This window comes from Epinephelus fuscoguttatus, linkage group LG19 (genome assembly GCF_011397635.1).
Source record: "Epinephelus fuscoguttatus linkage group LG19, E.fuscoguttatus.final_Chr_v1".
Lineage (NCBI taxonomy): Eukaryota > Metazoa > Chordata > Actinopteri > Perciformes > Serranidae > Epinephelus > Epinephelus fuscoguttatus.
The window spans coordinates 19,757,008-19,780,068 of NC_064770.1; the positions used below are offsets into that span (position 1 = coordinate 19,757,008).

The following is a 23,061-nucleotide window of genomic DNA, read 5'->3' on the forward strand; positions in this document are numbered from 1 at the left end:
AAGCCAGCTAGAGGCGGGACCCGGTGGATGGATGACTGGAGTTTCCCTTGCGGTCTGAAGATTAATGGAAGGGGTCTGTTGATCTTAGGAATCGACTATCAGATGGTCGGTCCCAGGAAACCGTTGCACTTTAAGCCTGGTTTAGAAACGAATGGAGTGAGATTAATTTGAAACCACCGACGACGGGAAAAACGAAGAACCTGGACACCACTTTTGTTATCCAGGTCTCAACTGAAACGGCCTGCCTACACAGAGATAGCACCTGGTTAGTTCAGGCCAGGATACGACTGCGAGAGACGCTAAAGGCTAACGCTAGCTTGCTCGCTAGATAGACGGAAAACAGCTTTCGACGATCTGTCAAATGGTCGGGACTGGATTGTGGATAGACCAAGCCGTCTCTGGAAATAAACGACAGTCGAGTGACATCTTGATTTGCCAGTGCTTGCTTGGAAATTGACGAGCTAACACTGCAAAGCTAACATCTACAGACCATCTCTGCTAGCTAGCGTGTTAGCCTAGCTAACCCCAAAGCGTTAGTGTTAGCTGCAGACTTGGATATACTTGCTTGGTTGGACTTTTCCGAACTCACTCAAGAGAAGTATTGGGGTAATACATTTACACGCGGTAGTCAATAATGATAGCTGTTAGCTAGTAGCTAGCTGTCAGCGTCATTGAGCCCAGCGACTGCGTTAGCGGTGTAGCATCCCTCAGCGACTTGTAAAGGAAACTCAGTCCGAGCCCAGGGACTCCACCACCAGCCTGCCATCATGGGCAACACGCCCACCGCAAAGAAGGGCAATGAGATGGAGAGCGGTGAGTACCTTTTACCCATAGCTGCAGCGGCTAGCTTATCATGCCGTCTGTCGTTGAATCAATCTGCTGTGTTGTCATGTTTCCCACAATGGCACTAAAAACTAACCACCTATGTAATGCATCAAGGCCCAGAGACCTCCACAGTGACACCATGTTACATTGCTTTCGACAGCCTGTTCTAATATGGAGAAGTGATTGAGCAGATTATGCAAAACTTTCCTGAGTTGTGAACTTTACATCAAACACCATGAAAGACACCCATCGCCAATCACATCCTCACACAAGCTGTTAGTGTCACACCATGTTCATCTCATCAGAACAGCAGAGGATGTTATTCATTCTCTCCACTGATTCTGTGGGAAAGCTCGTGATTAAAAGCCCCAGGTTATAATCCGAGGAACCAGTGAGGGTGACAACAAGTAGCCTTATACAACAGTCATAGGTTTCTTTGTGGTTCACGTGCTTTCAGACAGTTTTATTCCCTCCTCATAAGGTTATGAAAGGCTCCACTAGCAAGCCTAAACTCTGGTGTGGAGTTTTCTTGTGCACTTTTTAATAACCTAATTAAATGTATTCAAAATATTCCTAGAAAAAGGAAATTGTAAGGAATGCAAACACTTGAAGCAGGAATGTAGGTAGACATATTTGTGTGTATATGTGATTGATGCAGTGTGGACCTGAGTATTGAGCCCCACAGACTGTGTTTGACAGTGAGTAGAGGGGAGTTGGTTGTTATCAGAGAGGGAAGAAGCCACCAGGACAGGGGTCATATGATGCATGAGGGTGATCCTCTCCAGGCAGAAACTTGGGAGTTGAGGAGTCTCTTGAACATCATGTGATGAGCAGCATTTAGAACAAGGGCACTTGTATGTGTCACTGAGGCACATGTTTGTGTGCAAAGCGGTAAGGAAGCGATGCTCCCCTCTTGCTCCCTACGACTTTTAATTTTGTTGATGAGCTTGTTGGACATCACAGTGACAGTTACCTACAGTCTGAACCTTAGTGGTTAACTAATATATGAGGGGAAAATGTCATCCTGTTTATGAAGAAAACACTTGCCTCAGTCCAAGTGTTTAGGCTTCATTTTCCATGTCAGGATCACTAGTAGTGCAGAAGGCTTGGGAGGACACTGTTTTATGTTTTTTATCCATGACACTATAAATAACGCTCAAGTGTGCAAAGTCTGAACAGGTATCTGCAAAATGAGTATCAGCTCCTTGTTGCTGGTAGAGAGTATGTGTGAAGAATGGCCTCTAGTCCCTTTGTAACATTAACCCATCGACTCCTGCAACACAGCCCGTGACCTTCAGGTATTATAGTTATAGTATGAGTAGTGTAGTATTAGTGTTATAGTTTGTTTTTAAAGCTCAAGAAGTAATGTAAATGAAACAGGGACAGAGAAGGCAGTGCTAGTAAGAGGCTTGTTCATATCATGCTTCACATCCTTATCAACCTAATTACTGAGGGTCCACCCTGCTCCGGAGAGTTGGGTGAAAACCAGAGGTCTGGAGCCCACACCCAGGAGTGCAATTTTCCACAGAGCAGCTATAGATTAAGGGGAACATGGCAGCCTGTTTTGGTCTGTACAGAAAATGGAAAGAGGGTGTTGAGCGCTTGTTCCGGTGCACAGGGTCTCTTTCCCCTGAAGTTTCCAGGCTGGAGAAGACAAGCGCAGGGCCGCTGCACTGGTACACAAAGCTGATTCCTGGCCCACAGGAGGAAGCAGGGCGGATAGACACTGTGAACCGCAGCAGGAAGTGAAGGAGCAAGGAAGGTCCAGCCCAGGTTTTTTGCAGTTGGTCATCGCTTCTACTGCTCTTTCAACTAAACAGTTAGCCATGACGATAGCGTGAAGTTTTTGCCCTTAAGACGCTGTTGGTGTAACATATTCTGGATTTCCTGCTTGTGAAACCCTCCGGACATACTGCAGTTTTTGAGACTCTGCACTGAATATCAGCTGGCTTCCCCCTGCCTTGTATGATGTCTGTTATTCACAGGCTGGCGGGAAGGCTGTTTCACCGAGCTGGGCCCTGCCTGGTGGACACGGGCAGTGGAGAAGGCAGACATTACCAACCACAGGAGGAGCTAGAGGCTCGCTGCTGGTGTGAGTTTTCATTCTGGAGCTGGACAGGAGCATGGGTTAGGGATGGAGCTGTTGTCTATGCTATGTCTCTAGCTTAGCCAGTCAGAGGCTGCACTCATTCTGCGCGTTTAACACAGATAATCAAGCTGTTGTTTTCTGAATCATGATTGTTACTAGATTCATATCATGACCTGGTGAGTTGTGTGTCTGTCGGCATTGGCGGAGTGATCCTGTGTACAAATAGACACACAGAGCAGCCTGTTGTTTGTCTCCGCTCTGTTGCCTATTGTTTTCTAGTTACAGTTCAAAGGAAGGCATTTCTCAGTGACTGTGGAAGTGTCTGTCAGGCGCCAAGCTGCTCAGCATAACACTATCAGCCTTAAACTGTTGAGCTGTACATTAGGAAACCTTTCCAAAGCCACGTACTTTATTTGTTTTGTTAAAAAGCTCTCGTATCATTGTCTTTCACCGGTTGGGCTCCTGTGAGTCTACCTGACTGAATGAGTGTTTGATAACTTGGAAATATTATCCCATACTTCACACACTTCTTGAAACATCTGAGCACCACGCTTCCAGCCAGTTATGACATAAGGGATTGGAGTATTGAATCTTTTGTGTTTTGAATTGAACCTCATATAATGAGGTGGCACCCTGTCAAAGTGCAACTCCCTCTATCTATAAATAACTGTGTGGTTCATGTCCTGCCCCTGCTCCGCACGCAGCCGGTTTGTGTAACAGGGGAAGGTTTGTGTTTGGATCGCTCATCATTTCCTGTCTCCAGTTAAAAGGGCTTTGTTTATAAGCCCGCACTGATTACCAGTGGACCTTACTGTTGAAATGCCAATCAGCCACCTCAGATAAGCTTACAGCACTGAACTGGCAAGTTGGAAAGCTGACATGCTGCCAGGGAACGATTCCTGAGACGCAGAGTCCAGCAGCAGGCAAAGCAAAACTGTGGCTGGAGTTCAGTGTTCAGAAAGGGAACAGGATTCTCACAGTGGTAATCCTTCTGTCTGTTGGTCTTGTAAAGCTGCTGTCACATTTACAGGCTTTCATGGAGCTTTATCTGGAAAGACCTTGGTAGTTAGATATGATTGAAACTAAAATGCTGTAGTTGTCAACTAAAGCTGAAGAGATAACTGTGGAGGAAGTGAAACCTATGATCAGAATAGTCACTCTCATGACTCTTACTCACATTGGGTTCACCTCAACAGTGAATAAGGTAGTGAAATGAAATACTCCCAATTTTTCTGGGAACCCCATCGAACTCCCTCAAGGACCCCTGGGGGAACATTCAGCCGCTACACAGCAGCAGTCAAGTGGTTTAACAGTACCACATCCATCAGCCATTAGTGACAGAGAGGACAAAATATGAAAATGGCCTAAAATCACACATGAGGGCGTTTTTAATCAATCGCTGGGTGCTAACTTTTCAGTGTTGTGTACAGATTCCTGATTTCTCTGCCATAGAAATCCTAGTTTCAAGAAGGAGTGTTATACATTGCTGTTACTGCCCCCTACAGCTAACTGCAGGTCACCTGTTAGCCTGTTGCTAAACATTAATAGCAAGTACCTCACCAGCATCAGCTAAACCTGCTTTAACATTAGTTATAGCAACTGGCTATAGATCACCATCATCATTATCAGTGTTCAGTGTTAACATTTTATGCCAGCAGTGAGAGTGATTACAAAAACACATGCTTTCGGAAAGTTATGCCAGCCAGCAGCTCCAAAAACATCTGTGTAAATTTCCAAATAGGCGCCATTTTGTCAGTGATCACATGTTGGGAATCTAAATAGTTATTTTCTTGCCTAAAACACTATTTAAATTAAATAACATTTTCAAGCTTAGTAAGAGCTCTCTGTCAAGTAAAAGATGATAAAGCTGGCAACACTTAAAGACATTTGGTGATACTAGGCAAGGTAATTGCATGTCCGCTCTAAAGCAGAATTAAGAGCACAAAAGCCCGCAGTGTGGAAGTGCCTTAGTCCGGGCAAAAATATGGGGAAAAAAACACAAAGCTAGACTCTCAGGATGCATTCACACGGGCGCTATTTGGTCCACTTTAAACGAACCCTGGTCTACTTCCATGGATAGTTCAGTGCAGACCAAACGAGCGAAAACTGGGAGGCTTGTGGGATTCACTTAGAGTGGGAAATGCAAACAGACTATCCAGCGAACCAAAGAGAGGAAGTCACGTAGAGCGCAGTGCATTTTGGTGTTTGGTGTTTTTTTGGTGATCAAGCTGGCTGAAGGGGATGGATTTCCGTTTTCGGTCCTGGCCAATCAATGAGCCGAGTTTTCTTCTTCCTCGTGCTTTTTTTCTTCTTGGTCAATGGTCGTTTTGGGCAATAGCGCCCCCACACGAGCAGCTGTTGCAACTGCGTGATGGCTGTTTGGTCCACTTTAAAAAGTGCAGTCTGGAAGTAAACCCAACCAAATGAATGTGTGAAATTTTTTGGCATTCCCCACCCAATCGAACCGAACCCCCCATACTATCCTGGTGTGAATGTGCCCTCAGTGTCTGATTTTTCTGCAAAGGGGTCATGGTGATATTGAGCATCACTGGGGCTTAATACACGTAACCAATGGGACAGATGAATACATGCACATTACCTGTCCTCTGTGTGCATTTGAATGGAGTCAACATGCAAGTGTGATGTGACAGTCAGTGCAGTTTGTCAGCTCCTCTGCTCCTGAATTGATCAGTAATTTAACAAGCCAGTTCAATTCGGACAGTAGGATGTAACCTAACGTCCCATTGGTGGTAGTGTGAGTAGCTGCTAGCTCACCAGTCGCAGTAAAATATCCACCGCCAGTATTGAACTGATGACTTCAATTGATTTCTCACCATTACACACTTCCTAGTTTACCCTCTGACTGATTTCTGATGCACTACAGGGGGGATGTATGTTATCTGAATAAGGCCTGGTGCAGCCTGGGACCAGATTTGGCGCACTCTGCGCTTAAATGTCGGTCAGCTCGCCCTAATATAACCCCTCTGTTCCTGCGTCAGAGTGGGCCAGTGAGGCCCAGGGGAGTGATGTCGGATTGATTTTTTGGAGGATCGATTCAGCACTGGCACTGAACAGACTCTGGTGCGTTTGGACAGGGAGGAAAAGTTTCGCTGTGGTTTGTGCATTCCTGCTTTGCTACTGTCTCCTGAGAGAGACACTTTTATGTTTTTGAAAACATTCAGATCAACTCAGAGTTTTTTTATTTTGCAGCAGATGTGACATCTGATTGGTTCTGCTAATTAAGGAAAGTTTCTAGACTAGATGTGTCTAGTTCATCTCAAGGGTCTTCACTTAGGCCTAGTTTTCCATAGGACTTCCTCTCTGGGTTGGATAAATATACCAGCTAGTGTTTTACGCCCCTCCCCCTCATGATTATGCCCCTGTTTAGATCAATATATAGCCTGTGTGTGTGTGTGTGTGTGTGTGTGTGTGTGTGTGTGTGTGTGTGTGTGTGTGTTTGACATGGGAGGGAACGGCAGAGAGTACTTTGTGTACAGAATAAATATTGATACAAACCAAAGCAAGGGTCCAATTGATCTGTGTGAGTGTAACGGGAGCAGTGCTGGTCTCCATGCTACGTGTGACTGCACACTGGATGTGGATGCTACTTTCTAAACTGGGTCCCCAGCAAAGTGACAGTCACAGGAAAGACTGAAGACACCCCGCTGGCAAGGACACTTTACCGGTTTCTGCGGATGAGTGGGGCGGCTGATCTGACCACAGTGCTCTCAGAGGGGGAGGATAGGTCATGAATCAGTGACTGTGAGGAAGAGGCCAAGGAAGAAGATCAGGGGAGACTTAGCAGGGCTAATGTGTGACAGGAAGAGCTCCAGAAGGCATGCAGGAAAGAGGGAGTCATCCTCGCGCTCAAGTGAATCAGGGTCGCGCTTGGCAGATGCTGCAGCACCAGAGGTACCAATAGTCATCCCAGATGGTAAGGAATTTGGGGTTACAGGACAGTTGAGGTGTTGAGCCTTAGTTGATCACCTGCAATTATTGTGGTAGTTATGGCAGCTAAGCCTCCTAAATGGAAAAAGGGACTCTATTGCGATCAAGAGAATTCCTCAAGGACAGCTGTTGATTTGCCCATTTATCTCCCAGCTACACCCGCATCTTCTCCCTCTGCAGCTCCAAGTTATGACAGTAATAACCCCATCTGTGGCTCTTTGGAAGTGGGGGTTGAGCAACGTTCACGGGAAATGTCTGCCTCCAGTGCTCTCTGTGGGAGCAGCAGTGCTCTCGACATGTTTATGCGAACTTTGGTCTCTGCCGTTCTTGCTGGCTTTCTCCCATCCTATTGTTGGAGCTGCCGGTCTTTGGAGAATTTGCAGGAAATCACATTAGCTAGATGAGGATTAAGCCTTTGTGTGGTTTTCAAGTGTACGTGTGTGAGAGATGCACATATGTTTTCGTGAGAAATCACTGCGTCGGTCATTGCTCTTTGTTTGTAACATCTGCATAATATTTATCTTTGTTTCCTACTCTGAACATATTTAAAAGCTTTAAAAGCCCATTAGTTTAAATATTAATATCCAAAAGTTGGAGATAACATTACTACAGTATGCACTTTCACTTTTGACAGCTGATGGTTTCTAAACTGTGCCACTGGCTTTTGTTTTGTATCGATTACCAAGGCAGATGGGCAGTCCACATTATCCTGAAATGGTAATGTGTTATGTAACTGCTTTTTTCAGTAATTTATAAATTGATATAAACGGTATTTTTTCAATATCAGTGCAACTATCTATTATTTATTTTTTTTAAAGAATTTTAAGCATGTTATTGCTTGATATTTACTATAGTAATTAAATACAGTAATATTAAAACTCATGTCCTAGATATACACTTACAGCCTCAACCATCTCGTGCTCCAGTAGAAAAAGCTGTCCTCCCTCATCTGCCACGGCAGATAGTGCCCTCAAAACTTGTACACAGATAGTAAGGAGGAATGAGGAAGGACTGGTTATCTACATGTTCCCACAGAGCATTGTGATTAGCCCCATAAAGATAAGAGCAAGAAAAATGAATGACTGCATATGACAGTGTGTGTGCCAAGCTGTCAAACTCTGTCTGAAGGCCCAGGCCTGTTGGTCCACAGTGGAAAGGATGAGTGTGAATGCACAGGGTTGCATGTGTGTTGTTATAGTGCCAAGTCATAAAACATATTCACAGAGACCAGGTGTATGTTTCTTTTAAAAGCATTTCAGCCATTAAACTGCAAGTTACACAGATCAAACTATTATACAGATCTATTCATTATTCCACAATATTTATAAGTGGAGAACCCCTCACTTAAGACCAGGAGTTTCTTTGACCATATGTGTTAAAAAAAGGACTCCAAATGGTGTTTTTCTACTTAAAGTCAACTTTGAACATCTCAGGAGGTCACTGAGTGTGCACTTTGACCGTAACGCGGCAGCATTGGTTTTGCGGTGTGGCTGCCACAAGCACATGCACGCCTAATGTCCTTTTTGCAGAAATGCTCAGCTTGTGTCAAGCTGTATGGGCAGGCCCGCCATCAGAGGCTGTCAAAGGCTACAGATGACCCTGGCTCAAGGCCAAGGGGAGGCCCATGAAAAGGTCAATGGTTGACCAGTTAATGAGATCAAGCACAGCAACTTGCTCACTGACTCAAATCACTTACAATACAAGCTGTATGTATTCACATGATAAATAAAGATATGCTTATTGAGTTGCCATCTGATGCTCCCATCCCCTGCAGGTGTTGTGAAATGGTGCGGCCCATCTGACTGAGGGGTCAGGCAGGCGATGCACAGAGCACACAAGCGCTAATGTACAGTCTGCCTCACATTAGGCAGACTGTTGTAAAGTCTGCTTGTGGCCTGACTAGCTAAGTCAGACTGTCTCACCAAAAATCAGGAAAAATCAGGGTACAGAGAGAACAAGAAAGGGAAACAGAAGAGATGTCCTCCAAAAAATGTGAAGAAGCACCAGGTATGACACGCAGAAGTAATCGTTAAACTAGAGGACCTAAGGCATCCATTGATACCAACCATGTTGAGCTATGTTGTTGGAAAGAGGTGAAATTAGGTTCCGAAGTTATGCTAAATTGTGGCGAGGGGAAAAAGGGACATTGCCATTTTTTAAGTGGTGTATTTAAATATTTCTGCATACTGTGGTCCCTGAACAGTCTTGGAATTGCAGAAGTTGGATATGACTGGAAACTGAGAGTTGATAGCACTATACTCTTAACACTGTTTCAGCTCTGCACACAATTTGATCAGTAATTGATTAATATAGGCCTCAAGACTGAATGAATAAATGATTTGTTCACTCATGATTTGATCTTGTGATTTAATTTTCTGCCTTAATTTACTCAATGTGTGTTTGATTTTACTTTTTTACCAATCATTCATTGGAGGGCATTTGGCCCAGGACACACATGTGACTGCCTCTACTTTTTAAAATAAGGTCCTAACACAGTGTTGATACAAAATACAAGTGGGAATGTGATTACTGGATTATATTCCTTGAGTGATATTCACAGTGATTTTTCCCCCCTTCCTCCATATTTCCTAATGCCTGGCCTGTGTATGGGCGCCATGATGGAACAGCAATATTCAAGTCCTGTCTCATGTCCTAGGACTGAAGTATTGACTCTGGCTCAGCCACTCCAGGTTATTTAGGTCGTTCGTTTGGCTTTATGTTTGAGGTTGACGTCATGCCGTAGAATAAGCTTCCATCTCCAGGAGGAGTTCTGTGTATTTGCTGCATTAATATTACCCCGTTTTTGGTCCTGCAGCATAGAAGTATCCCCACATCCCCGCTGTCTCCACTGTAAATCATATTGGGGATAATGAGGTGATGTCCAGTGTTTGACTTCGATTCTGACTCGCATGCCTTCTGCCAAACACTAGCTGAGATGTCACGCATGTGGCTTTCTGTTTGCCACTCTCCCATAAATCTGTGACTCGTGAAACACACGATTAGCTGTTGTTGTGTGTATAATCTCAGCCGTGGAGCTCTGTGGCTTCTTCAGAGTTACAGGCCTCATGTTGGCCTCCATCACTGGGACCTGTCTTGCACACTCTGTTATAGGGTAGCCTGCACAAGAGATATTTACAGCAGTGTCATACTTAGTCCTTGTTTTAAATAATTGACCTTGCTGTACTGTGAGGCATGTTCTGTGCCTTGGAGTTTTTTCCTCTCCTGTGATTTGTGCTTTCCAGTGAACTTACCATGAGCTTGTTTGGATGGTCTTCATTCATCGTAGCTCGTCAGCAGTTGGAACTTGCAGACGCAGGTGTATTTCACCTGTAATTACTTGTCACACACCTCGATTTTATAAAGGTGGTCTCTAATCATCTTGGTTATGTGGCTTCTTAAAGCAGTTTTCTACACCTGTAATAATGGTGTGGTATAGTAACACCTAAATACTTAGGTAATCAATACTGTTTTGTATTTTATTTTTGTGCTTTCTTTAAATCAGTTTGTAGTGATTTGTTCAACTCTCTGGTAGTGTTAGGTGTTATGACAGTATATGTCGTACAATGGTAGAGATGTGTCCACAGGTAGAGGTTTGACGATACAATGGCTATCTAGTGAATCAGGCCTGGATTCTTGCATGATGTCATGATTCTGGCGTGATCTTGCAAATTATGCTCTCTTGCAAAGCAGAGGTAACATGATTCGGACAGACATGGAGGAACCTTAAAGCATGAACTCTTTTGTTTAACTCAATTGTCGTCTCACGTGAGGATGTTGGTATGGAATTTCCAAATAGAAAAAATAAAACAGTCAGATGTGATTTTAGTTTAAGTACAGTATGGGTATTTTAAACAATTTACAGAGTGGACAGCTGAGACACAGAGCCATTCATATATGTGCCTATCATGTGCCTTACACTAAAAGGTCAAAGGGCCTTGCACTCACTAGCTGCTTGCTAATCACGTTAGCAGTTGTGTAAGTATGATCATTCAGCACATCTCCTTCCATGGGGCAAAATGATGCACGGTCACGTAACACTTCGTCCATTGAGTGTTAGCTGTCACCAAAACAACCATCACATCCTTAATCTATGACTAGTCCTTGTTGGGGACGCATCAGGACGCATCTGTGGTTATTGTAAAACAACAGTATTGTGGTCGTCTCTGGGTCTTGGTGATTAGGTTAGGGAAATTATTATGCAAAATCCTACAAATGAAAACAGATGAACTCTCTTTAATGAATATGCACTCTGTTCCCAATTACAGTGAAGGAGTTTCTTGCCAAAGCCAAAGAAGATTTCCTGAAGAAATGGGAGAATCCAGCACAGGTGAGAGAGTGAAAGAGAATTTATCTTTTTCTGTGTAATCATTGTTTTATGACTCCGCCATTCTTATCACTGTACAGTGTTACTGTACTTTGGATAATGTTGTTTCTATTTTTGGCTCTTGAGACACCTCAGTGTGATAAAGCATCCTATAATAAATCCTGAATCAACTTGACCTGTGGTTTCACATGGTTATTCACTCTCTCAGGCGAACTCATGGAAAAAGTCCCGCCCATGAACAAATTGAGTTCTGTGTATTTTAGAGGGGCAGTGCACCCTCTGCTGGGCTAATTTGAAATACATATAAATATATATTTTTAGCTTGAGAGCACCTCTAATGTAGACTCAAATAAGATGCAGTATGTCCAATTCACATTAAAACAGCAGGAATTATTTTATGAATAGGTGTTATTGTCATTATTGTACACTTTAGTGGATTTGTTATTTAGGAAAAACACTGCACTGAAGTATTGCTGTTCATGGTATGTTGCTGGCAAGTTGTTATGAAGCATTTCCTTATACTGACACTCTCTTCTACCCCTCAGCAAACTGCGGCATTGGACCACTTTGAGCGTTTGAAGACCTTAGGCACTGGTTCATTTGGCCGAGTCATGCTGGTTAAACACAAAGAGACGGGCCAGCATTTTGCCATGAAAATACTTGACAAACAGAAGGTACGGTGCCTTTAGACATGACTTTCAAGAATATGTGAATGCTTGACGTGGACGCTCCAGGTTGTGTTTCTGACGTGATGATAATGTCTCTTTTGTAGAAACTGTATGAGTACATAGACCAAGACTTGGACCAAGACTCTTAATGGGAGTTTATCGAGCTCCTTCCTTACTATACTTTAAACCAGAGAGTCCAGAACAACCCACATGTACTGACAAGTATACAGCCTGAAGTTGACCATTAAGCGGAGACTTTGTAGTCAGAAGTTTGAAGGAAAATTGCACATTGATTTAACCTTCTGATTCTCCTAATTGTTAGTCATAACCAGTGTAATTTCCCGGTTATCTCTAATCTGTGACGCCTCACTGGCATAAAGATCACTTTGTTGTTAAAGTTAAAATGTCTGGGGCACCAAGTAGCTTAGTGGTTAGAGTAGGCGTCCCATCTATGTACAAAGGCAGCCAGCGCCCGGCCCTTGGCTGCATGTCATCCCTTCTCTCTACTCCTTTCATACTTAAGTCTGTCCTGTCCAATAAAAGCAAAAGCCAAAAAAAAAAAGTTAAAATGTCCTACAGCGTCATGAACCTAGTCCCCAGCTGACTGAAAGAATCCCTGGCTTTACAACATGTTAGGGCTTTTGGAATGAATTTCAGGAGAGGAGTATAAACCTGTACAGTAAGCAGAGTTTCTCTAGCTGAGCTGCGTGTGCGAAATCTGACTTTCTGGACAATATAGAAATTAACTCTGGGGTTGTGGAGACCGTATACAACGCAACGTTACTAACATTAAATATCTTTGGAATGCTACATGTGAGAGGGGCTGAGTTTGCTTTGCCCAGAAGCTGACTGTAGTTATCATGTCACTCTAATAAGGGCTCCTGTTCGATCGTATCCCTTTCAGAAACTTTATAATCCATCCTAAAACTGCAGTGTCATTTTGAAGACTTTGTAAAATGAATCAATAGTGATAAAGATGACATAAATACCATCTGTGATATTCAAATGTTAACATTTTTCCGTGTTAACAACCATTACTGCCATTGTTAGCTGTCCATGATGCCTTTGAGTCTGTCGACCAACCAGAGGCCGTGTTCCTGACTTGTCAACCAATAAGAGGCTATGTTAGGAGCAGTTTGGTTTCAGGGCTAGGTTAAGGTTAAGGACAAAGATCACGGTTTGGGTTAAAATGACTTCTCCCATGTGCCTGTGCGGCAGCTCTGATCTTGAAAGCACTGCGCAGTTGATCACCTTTTTGGTAACTCCACATGTGTATTGTTATTGCCCTCTAGTGGACAGAATGTATCACAACCACATGCTGATAGTGGCAGTGGCAATACATAAGCCTGGTTATACAATGTATGAGTACATTGTAAATATTAATATTGGGCTGAATTTGAATGATATATTGATGATGTTTGATGACATCCTGTTTCGCCCCCATCTTTTTCCCTCCCAGGTAGTGAAGCTGAAGCAGATAGAACACACACTGAATGAGAAACGCATCCTTCAAGCCGTCAGCTTTCCCTTCCTGGTGCGACTGGAGCACTCTTTTAAGGTAAGCGTTAAACAGTTGATCTGGTTATCTTTTAGGCATGCCCACCTCATTTTCGTACTGTAGTGTTTTGCTTGTCAAAGTAAGACTTTGCTCATGTCTCCACAGGACTACAGTAATCTCTATATGATAATGGAGTATGTACCTGGCGGCGAAATGTTCTCACACTTAAGGAGAATCGGTAGATTCAGGTGAGTTGACTTTTAGGGAACTCCTAAATATATCCCTGCACCTCTGGTTGGCTGTAAATATTGTGCCCCATGTGTTTTGCAGTGAACCACACGCCCGCTTCTACGCAGCCCAGATTGTACTGACCTTTGAATACCTTCACTCGCTGGATCTCATCTACCGAGATCTTAAGCCGGAGAACCTGCTCATCGACCAGCAAGGTTACATACAGGTACGGACTGCATGTTTGTTTTCTTAGTCACCAACAGTGATTATATTTGGTTGGCCTCTGTGGTCTTGCAGAAGTGTGGTCAGTGCTCAGAGTTGTGCACTCTGTTCATCAGGTAACAGATTTTGGATTCGCGAAAAGGGTGAAGGGCCGAACCTGGACGCTGTGTGGGACCCCAGAGTACCTGGCACCAGAGATCATCCTCAGTAAGGCAAGTGCTTAGCTCAGCCAACTGCTCTTTATGTCACGAGGGCAGGGAAGCTCTCAACATGAGGATTCATTTAGGACACCATTTCAATGTCCTCAACTTAAGGACTGTGGTAGAATTTACTGCTCACTGTCTATTGTCAACACTGTAACGTGTGGGAGTTTTTGTTTGAGGACACATCTGAACGCCCTTTATTTCCTTTGTGATTTCCAGGGTTACAATAAAGCAGTGGACTGGTGGGCTCTGGGAGTGCTGATATATGAGATGGCCGCTGGTTACCCCCCCTTCTTTGCCGACCAGCCTATTCAGATTTATGAGAAGATTGTATCAGGGAAGGTGAGTTTAGAGAAGCTGCCTAAATTATCTGTTTAATGTTTTTGTGGTTGTTTGAGTGTCCCAGCACAACATGATGAATTCTGCCCAGTTCTTAAAAAGGAGGTGGTGCTTTGCAAACTAAAATGTATTTTGAAATTCCATAATTCATAAGAGTACTTTTTTCCTCAAGTGTGAAATTGTTTCTAAGTGTTGGCATTGTTATAGTACATCACTCTTAATTACACAGAAAGGATTGTGATGGTTTTGTAAAACTTCTGCAGCAAGTGTAAAGACTAGAAGTTAAAGGAACAGTTCAACCCAAAATCAAAATGCATATTTTCTCTCTTACCGCTAGTGCCATTTATCAGTCTAAATTGTCTTGGTGTGAGTTGATGTTGGAGAGATCAGCCTTCTCTCAATATAAATGAAACAGGGGCCGTACACATGCAGCGTTTTTGTGCCCTCAAATTCATTGTTTTCAATGTAGACGCGCTCAAACGCCAGAGTGACACCAGCGTGACTATTTTTCAGGGTGCGACAGCCGCGCCCCGAAATAAACAGAGTTCAATTTTCGAACCCAGTGGCGCGCATGGCATGTCATGTGACGAGGAACCACCAATCACAGCTGAAAGATATCTTTCCTGTCTCCTGTAAATATCAGTCTGTGTAAATGTGGAAAAGTTGATCATGTTGGTGCTTAGCAACCTCAGACGTAAGGTGTCGCTATGCTCTTGATAGCTGGCTCAAAAAAGGCGCGAAAGTAGCGCCCAGAACCTGACCTTGCATTTTCCAGGCGGTTAAAGATGCGGCATCTGTACGGCCTTTTGGGCACTCGGCATGTGGTCCCCAAAGCATCCAAAAAATACACCTAAAACATTCCAGAAATCTGACCAGTTGCACAAAATAATCCACAGACCTTGATGTGAGCAGTTTCATGTATGAACTATTTCTTTCTACTGAACTACACCTGCCAACCGTATCACTGCACAGAAGGAAGTGTGCATCTACTCATGGACAAGAGGCATGTGCTAGCAACACCATGAGATGTAAACATTAATGCGTCCTCCTGTAATGTTCTCTAGGTCAGTGGTGCTAGGTGAGCTAGCAGTAGACGCACACTTCCTTCTGCGTGGTGATAGGGCGTAGTTCAGTAGCAGGAAAACAGTTCCCACATGAAACTGCTCATAACAAGGTCTGTGGATTATCTTGAGTAACCAGGTCATGATTTCTGGAAAGAGACATTGCTCTTGAGTGTCTCACATGGATTTTTTGGCACTTTGAGCACCATGAGTCAAGTGCTATCTAGTTTCATTATATTCAAAATAAGGCAGACATCTCTATGGGCAATATCTCCAACACTGTAAATTTTTGATTTAGGGGTGAACTGTCCCTTTAAGAATAATGGTCTAACAATGGGACTTTTACTTCCTGTATTAGGACGTTTCTCTTTAAGAAACCAGATTTTTTTAGGTAAATAACATTCTCAAAAGCCCTAAATTCTTGGCATCAGTGAGTGAAGTGCCTGATCTTAATTTGCCTCTTCCTCTTGGCACTCTTGGCACCATTGCATCATCAGTATAAGAGAAAAAAACAATTTACTGCTTTCAAGTCATCAGTTTCCCTCCCCCCTGCATTGAAATACAGTCCCTGGTGAAATTTTGTGTGCATTATATAATCTTTAATTTATGGGACATAACATTAGAATACCTCACTTTTTTTTCATACCTCTTGCACTTAACATTATTTATTTTCTCTGACTTTGATATAAAGATATTTTAATCTTAAATGTTGCTTTTAGCTTGTTTTAATGTACAGAGTACCTAAGTGTTTGTCTTGGGGGTACACTGGCATATAAATAATGTCAAACTTGTAGCATGTGTCCTGGTGATTTCACAGCACATGTACATGAGCATATAGTCACAGATTTGTCAGTTTATCAGGTACAAACACCAGTGTCATTCAGATTGTACGTTCCAGCAAGTAATTTGTCATGTGACTACAATGAAAAGTGTTTATCAAGCAGACAGCAGGTTGTGGTGACGTCTCACCAACCACAGCCAGCTCCTGATGACCCCTCTTTTCTACCACAAACAAGCTTGTGCTGCAAGACTCGACTCATATCTGTGCAGGAGATCAGAGAGAAGGATGTTTTTGAAAGTCTCTGTGTGGTCAGCTCTCGGTACCTTTGTAGCCTCTAACTGAATCTCTTAGTTTCGGTCCTGTTTGTGCTGTCACATATCTGCTTTATTTTACCGTTTCATGTTCACTCAGTTGTATAGGAGTCGTGTTCAGTTACTCCTGATGAAAACCCAACATTTCCTTATTTTGCTGCTTTACAGTGAAAACTTTAAAATGACAAATTAATGTTATTAGTGGTGATTGTTCTATGAAAATAAGTCTACTAAAACAGCAGGGAGGGAGAGTCCAAGCAGAAACAGTCAAAGTGAGATGTTGCAGACAACAGGCTCCACCCTGCAAACCGCTTTCCTCCAACCATACGGTGCGATGGAAAAACACTCACAACAAAATAACGGGTTCCTTTAGCTGTGTGTTAAAGACACACCTTCAAGTGGGTAGCTCTGTTGTAAAGGAGATGCAAATCTGTGCCGAACTGGTTTGACGCGTCAAGTCAAACCCATATATTGTAAAAAATAATGGACGTATCTACCATGACATCACCCACTGGTTTGTGGACTCCCGTTTTGAAGCCTCAAGTTTGGCATCTTGGTTGCTTTGGAGCCAGGCGTGACCATGTTTGGACAAGAGGCTGGTGCTGTGGAGGAGTGAGGGGTGGATCTGAGTTAGAAGCCAAGGACACTATCAGCAGGCAGCCTGTCACTCAAAGCCGCCGCCCTAATGATGCGTAAATTTAAGCCTCAACAAGTTGCAACCAAATTCACCCCTGTACAGCTGTCATGAAGGAGGAAATTAGCTATAAAGACCAAAATTGTTTTTGTACCAGGCTGTAAACATGTTTATTTCTGCTGTAAAGTGTAAAGGGCATTCTAACATGGAGGTCTATGGGGACTGACTGGATTCTGGAGTTAGTCTCAAGTGGCCACTCAAGAACTGCACTTTCGTGTTGGCTTCACTTTTCAGCCCCAGGGGTTGCTGCTTGGCCAAACGGACTCAAGTCAAGCCATAACATGTGTATGGAAAAACGCCGTTAATGGTCACCAGAGAATTGGAACTAAACAATAAGTGCCCTCAGTGACTTTGAACATGGCGTCATAGTCAACTTTAAGCAAGCCAGTTTAAGCATCTCCCAAATGGCTGATATCTCTGGCTTTCATGGAAGGTAGTTCAGTAACTCAACATTGGTGAGAAAAGCAAAAGCTGCTGGTGGTGAGCGACCCTGTGGAGAAAAATGGATAATGCATCGGAGGGGTCACAGGAGAGTGGAAAGTGCAAACAAGCACATGTCACAATTAGTGGACACAGTGCCATTTCAGACCAGTCATAGGCTAACACAAACGTACATGTACAGCTGCAGACCACGAAATAAAAGCATGAGGTATAAAACGCTGGGCTTCACACTCTGCTCTCGCTGTTTTGCAGGTTCGCTTTCCCTCCCACTTTAGCTCAGACCTGAAGGATCTGTTGAGAAATTTGCTGCAGGTGGACCTGACCAAGCGCTTTGGCAATCTCAGGAACGGAGTCAACGATATCAAGGGCCACAAGTGGTTTGCCACCACCGACTGGATCGCCATCTACCAGAGGAAGGTGAGAGGGCAAGCCCTTAAACAGCAGTAACGTGTACAAATGGAGCCTGCTTCCCATTTTGAGATCAGAAGAGCTGAAATAAAGTGTTGCTGACAAAAGAAAAAGGGCTTTAATGTGCCAACGGTCAGTTGAAATGTCTTTAGTCTACATCTGTGGCTACGGGTAATTTCACGCCATCTGTGCTTCCTCTGCACAGATGATATTACAGTGGAGACTAATGGGAAAATGTCTTGAACACACAAAACATGTGTTCCTGTGTGTTTTGGTGGATTCAGAGGGACACTACAACAAACTTCCTTCTCTTTGTGATATTACAACATGTGTACAAACAGTGCCACGTTTTTTGGTCCACGTAAAGTTGTCAGAGGGCCTCACAACCGTTCTATAAAAGGAACGTTAAAACGACCCCTTCCTAACCTTGGACTCATTAGGCAAAGCTGGGGAAAAAAACAGCACGGAGAGGGATCCCCCTCCACCAGGGCAGTCAGGCATGTAATGAGTGCTGACAGTGTGCAAACAAAGGTTAAATGTTGATAACAGCACAGACACACACAATGCACAGAATAAACACTGTGAGAACATGTGATTTAAAACACACATTTAATTTGTTTCGTCTTGATTTATTTTAACAGAAAAAGACTTGGGTTTTGGTGTTCTAGTTTCTCTGCCTCCACATGATGCAAATAAATCCAGCAAGTTCATATATATATATATATATATATATATATATATATATATATATATATATATATATATAATTCTGGTAAATCTATGAAACCACCAGCTGAATAAGAAATAGATGAGTTGGCTTCAGGGAAAGCAACACATGATCACAAAATTAGTTCTGCAGTGTTTCTTCCAAGCATTCAAGCATGAGTGCTTGATTGCAGAACGCCTTATACTCCCATTATAATCAGTTAAAGTTACAATATACAACTATAAATGGAATTAAATCTGTCCTTAATTGTCTCTTTATCTCCTGGGACCTATTCCAATGTCATACAGTAGTTTATGGTCCCTGACGTGGCTTTGCCGCTCTCTGCCGGACCACGCCACATCACTCTGACGATCTGAATGTCCCGTCTGTTGCAGGTGGAAGCTCCCTTTATTCCTAAGTGCAAAGGCCCCGGCGACACGAGCAACTTCGACGACTACGAGGAAGAGGAAATCAGAGTCTCCTTCACAGAGAAGTGTGCAAAGGAGTTTGCTGAGTTCTAGATCCCAACCACAAGTAGCGGAGAGAGAAAAAGAGAGAGATTTAGGACGTAAAAAGGGGGTCGGAAGGAAGGAAGCGCTAGGGTGGACTGCTAACTTGCTTATTTGTAATGACGACAACAATGTAAACCCCCTCCCCTCCCCCCCAGTGGAAAGGTAGGCAAGTCAAGAAAGATCCAACCGAACCAGCAGTGTTGCCTTTTCTGATTGTTTCTCAACTGTTACCTATTCATTTTATTTATCCCTCTTGTGTTTGTGACAGGGGCTCAAGGAGAACAGGCATAGGTTATGGCTGTCCAGCTATACTTGTATCTTTCTGATGGTGTAATGACACGTTTTCAGTCTTTGCAGGTTGAGGCATTGATTTTCTGTTAAGGTACTGAATCTGCTAGGCTCCTTTTTTTTTCTCCGAACGGGCTCTCTCTAAAGGCTTCTCAAAGAGTGATTGTTGTATCTTGTCACCCTGGTCCCCCCCTCGCCCCTCCCTTCCTCCATCTCTCCATCCTGAATCTGTCCAAGCAATACCAATTCCAACAGATGTGCCTATCATTATGCCAACTGGTTGGAAAACTGTGTCGAAAGCATTGGTGCAGAGCTTTGGCTATGGTGGCGTCAGCCCTCGTGCCCGTTTGGTTTAAAGCTTGAAAAAAAAGAAAACCCCCTCTGCACCTGCCTTTGTCTGCTCAATGTGGCATGATTATTGGGTAGATGATGTACTCACTGCTTGCAGCTGAAGCAGCGGTGACCTCTTTGATCGGAGTGCAAATGATTTATCACAGTAAACTTCATCTAGGTCTTACTCCTTTTGGGGACCTGTGAGAAATGGTGAACATGAGGTTTGCATTTAAGTCTGTCTTTCTCTTAGCTGAATTTATTAGAGCATTTTAAGATTCCTATTGGTGATCATTTTGTCCTTTTATGTCAATCTCTGTGCTTGTGTGTTATTTAGTGCTCAAGGGTGGGTTAAAAAGCTGTGATTTAGCAGCAACTAACATTGTGGTCACACTCCTGACTATTGTTTATTTAATTCATAGTACATTTATACACAGACATGCATATATATATATATATATATATACACACACACACACATATATACATATATATATGTATGTGTGATAGAGAACATGAATTATCCATCTTTTTCAACATTGTCTCATAGCTGTGAAATTAAGATTTCATAAATAAACGAATATAAATTCTGCCAAATTTGCAAATTGAGAACATTGCAAAGTTTTTCTGTATGTAACTATGATGGTGGTGGATTTTAATACGCAAAAAAAGTAGCAAAACAAAATGTGCATGTTATTTTTGTACAATATCACTTTTAAAGAAAGACGGCGGAGCATATTATGCTTTATTTGTGCTGAGGTACCTGAGATCGTGGATAACATGCTTATAACTATTAAAACGGACTCTCAGCTGCTCTATTTTGAAGACGGAACAAGACCCAGTTCGGCGTGTCAGAGAGTTCACTTGGGCTTTGTTCGTTATTCAGTTTTAGGGCAAAAGGTTTGATGATAATTGTCACTGAACTTTGTGCTTCTCACCTTGATAATTGTTTTTTTTTCTTTCCCCTTTCTCTTGTATATACTGTACATGTAACACCTTCAGATAGATTTGCAGTCCAACCAGATTTTTTGGGACTGTTGAGATTGGAGTGTTTTTTGTTTCCGTTTTCCAGCTTTCTATGTAACAAATTAAACTAAGGAAGCGATCCTAAAGCTGTCCCCTTTTGCCAAGTTTATTTCTGTGGATGCAAGACAATCGCAGACCGAATCTTATTGCTGGTTTGTTGACTGAACACTTGGTTTGATGAAGGATGTTTGCTTCCCCATCCCCTCCCCCGCCCCTCTCCATAGGCCCTAGGTGCTAGACTTTGTCCATCTCACTGAAAAAAAAAAAAACGCTTCTGTGAATTGTTAGATGTGCATCGATTTGTCATAAAGTCTTGTAACATGACATTTTTGAGAATGTTTTTCGACTCTAAATGATTTCAGTAGGCTTGAGTAATTCTTTTTTGGCTGTCTCTTAATGTAACTGAGATCAAACACAGGATACCTTTTTGAATGTCTTGAATTGTCTGATGGAGATGTTTCAGTGATGTTTGGAAACATGATGTGTATTTTTTATAATACATGTTTCTCTGGCGAGCTTGGGTTTTTCTTGCATGTGTTAGAGCAACCCGACGGCAGGACATCTCCTGGACCCAAGACATGTTTGAGAAATCATTGTTTCTGGAGCCATCGCTCTTTAACCTTTGATATGTTCGAGCATCACGTTGAACCGACCAACTTGTCCAGTCTTTTATGAATACTGAAGCACATGCCACACCCTTTGAAATCTCCTATTTAATTGATTTGTGCTAATTATTTGAAACTTTTAAGGCACTATGTTCTGTTTTGACGAGAGCACATGTAATATCTTTGATCTTTACATTCTGACAAATTGCTAAATCAGAGTTGGTGGGTGGAAGGCAACACCGCTTGATCCACTTCAGACACTGAGGCCACCACTTGGCTTTATTCCCCCCATACACAACTCCTTGTCAGTCGTCTTTAAATTCTCTTCTTTCGGCTGAACATTATCGACCGCTCTGTGCTAGTTTTGAGTTTCTCTCCTGTGTTTGCCTTCTACTCTCATCAAGTTTCCACACACTCTTTATTCAGACATAACACTTTTTACATCCGAGATGTTTTGCGTTCATATTTTCTAATTGTATTTTCAAAAAAAAAAAGAAAGAAAAAAAAAGAAAGAACAAAACATTAATCTTTTCCTCATGACCTGGGTACAGTGATTGTGTAGTCTATTGTACCTTTTGGGAAACAATACTGTATATCCTTGCCTTTGACAGTCTTAACTATCTTACCCTCTGGAGAACTTGACAGATACCCTTAGAACACAATGAGTATGTTAAAAAAATATATACATAAAGTAATATTTTGCAAAATGTATCATTCCAATAAACTTTTACTTGTTAAGACTAATATGTCTGGGTTATATGTAAGCTCTCTCTTCACCATGCACATTGTCACATTGAATTAGGCTTGTCATGTTTAGAAAATAATGTTTATTTTATGACATGCAAATCTCAAAGAAGGTATTTCCATACTCGGGTTACTCTCATGGGTCGGATCAGAGGAACATACTTGTTGGTAGGCGAGGAGGCAGATGCTGTATTTTAACTGTCCTGTCTATTATTGTGAATGTTTCAAGAGGCTGGCAGGTGCGATTGAATAATGCAGTGTTGTTGTGTACATCCCGTCACGGTACAGGATCAATTACCAGCCGGCTTTCAGCAAACCCTCTCTCCAGATATATTCCCACCCTCAGTGAGTGCTCTCTTTTTTTAGGACTGCATCTATCTGCATCAGTTGCATGTTGAGGGGCCCAGAGAGTCTTCCAGATGGTTGGAAAGCAATTAAGATGAAGACAAAGACCTCATCATTTATAAAGCCATTAAAGAATGAAAAGTAACTTATAATTGGATGACCATGGGACACGTTGTAATGACAACAAAATTAGTAAATTAATCTAAATGTAATACAATCTAGATGTACAGTTTTAAGATATATAAAGCCCACAGTGATTTTTTGACTACATAAATCACAGGTATGTTTACAAACACAATTAAGAGATGGTGATTTATCAGTAGAAGCCATTTTGTTAATTTCTTATCAGATTAAAACTGACAATAGAGACCTGCTTGTTTTTCATTTGCAGCATCAGAAAACAATGATTTACAGACAGAATAGCTGTATATTATAGTGACTGTATTAAAAAACAATACACTG

At 42.5% G+C, this 23,061-nt stretch overlaps 1 protein-coding gene across 3 annotated transcripts; it reads left to right on the plus strand.

Moving 5' to 3' along the window:
- Positions 1-6: 6 nt before the first annotated feature.
- prkacaa (protein kinase, cAMP-dependent, catalytic, alpha, genome duplicate a) lies at positions 7-22,254 on the plus strand. Of its 3 annotated transcripts, none has more exons than XM_049561851.1 (10): positions 7-813; positions 11,128-11,189; positions 11,732-11,860; positions 13,314-13,412; positions 13,518-13,600; positions 13,683-13,809; positions 13,922-14,017; positions 14,228-14,350; positions 17,888-18,052; positions 19,145-22,254. In XM_049561851.1, the coding sequence occupies exons 1-10, from the start codon at positions 768-770 to the stop codon at positions 19,268-19,270; spliced, it is 1,056 nt and encodes a 351-aa protein (XP_049417808.1). In that variant the 5' UTR covers positions 7-767; the 3' UTR covers positions 19,271-22,254. The 3 variants fall into 3 exon arrangements, with proteins under 3 accessions (XP_049417808.1, XP_049417807.1, XP_049417810.1); XM_049561850.1 differs by lacking the exon at positions 7-813 and adding an exon at positions 2,631-2,917; XM_049561853.1 differs by lacking the exon at positions 7-813 and adding an exon at positions 6,472-6,848.
- The last annotated feature ends 807 nt before the right edge of the window (positions 22,255-23,061 follow it).

What these genes read in the sequence shown, in the direction of transcription:
- prkacaa (XM_049561850.1), top strand. Translation starts at nt 2,791, where the DNA reads ATGATGTCTGTTATTCACAGGCTGGCGGGAAGGCTGTTTCACCGAGCT. An exon ending in AAATACTTGACAAACAGAAG is followed by an intron (nt 11,861 to 13,313) that starts GTACGGTGCCTT and finishes TTTCCCTCCCAG; the next exon opens with GTAGTGAAGCTGAAGCAGAT. An exon ending in TCGCCATCTACCAGAGGAAG is followed by an intron (nt 18,053 to 19,144) that starts GTGAGAGGGCAA and finishes CGTCTGTTGCAG; the next exon opens with GTGGAAGCTCCCTTTATTCC.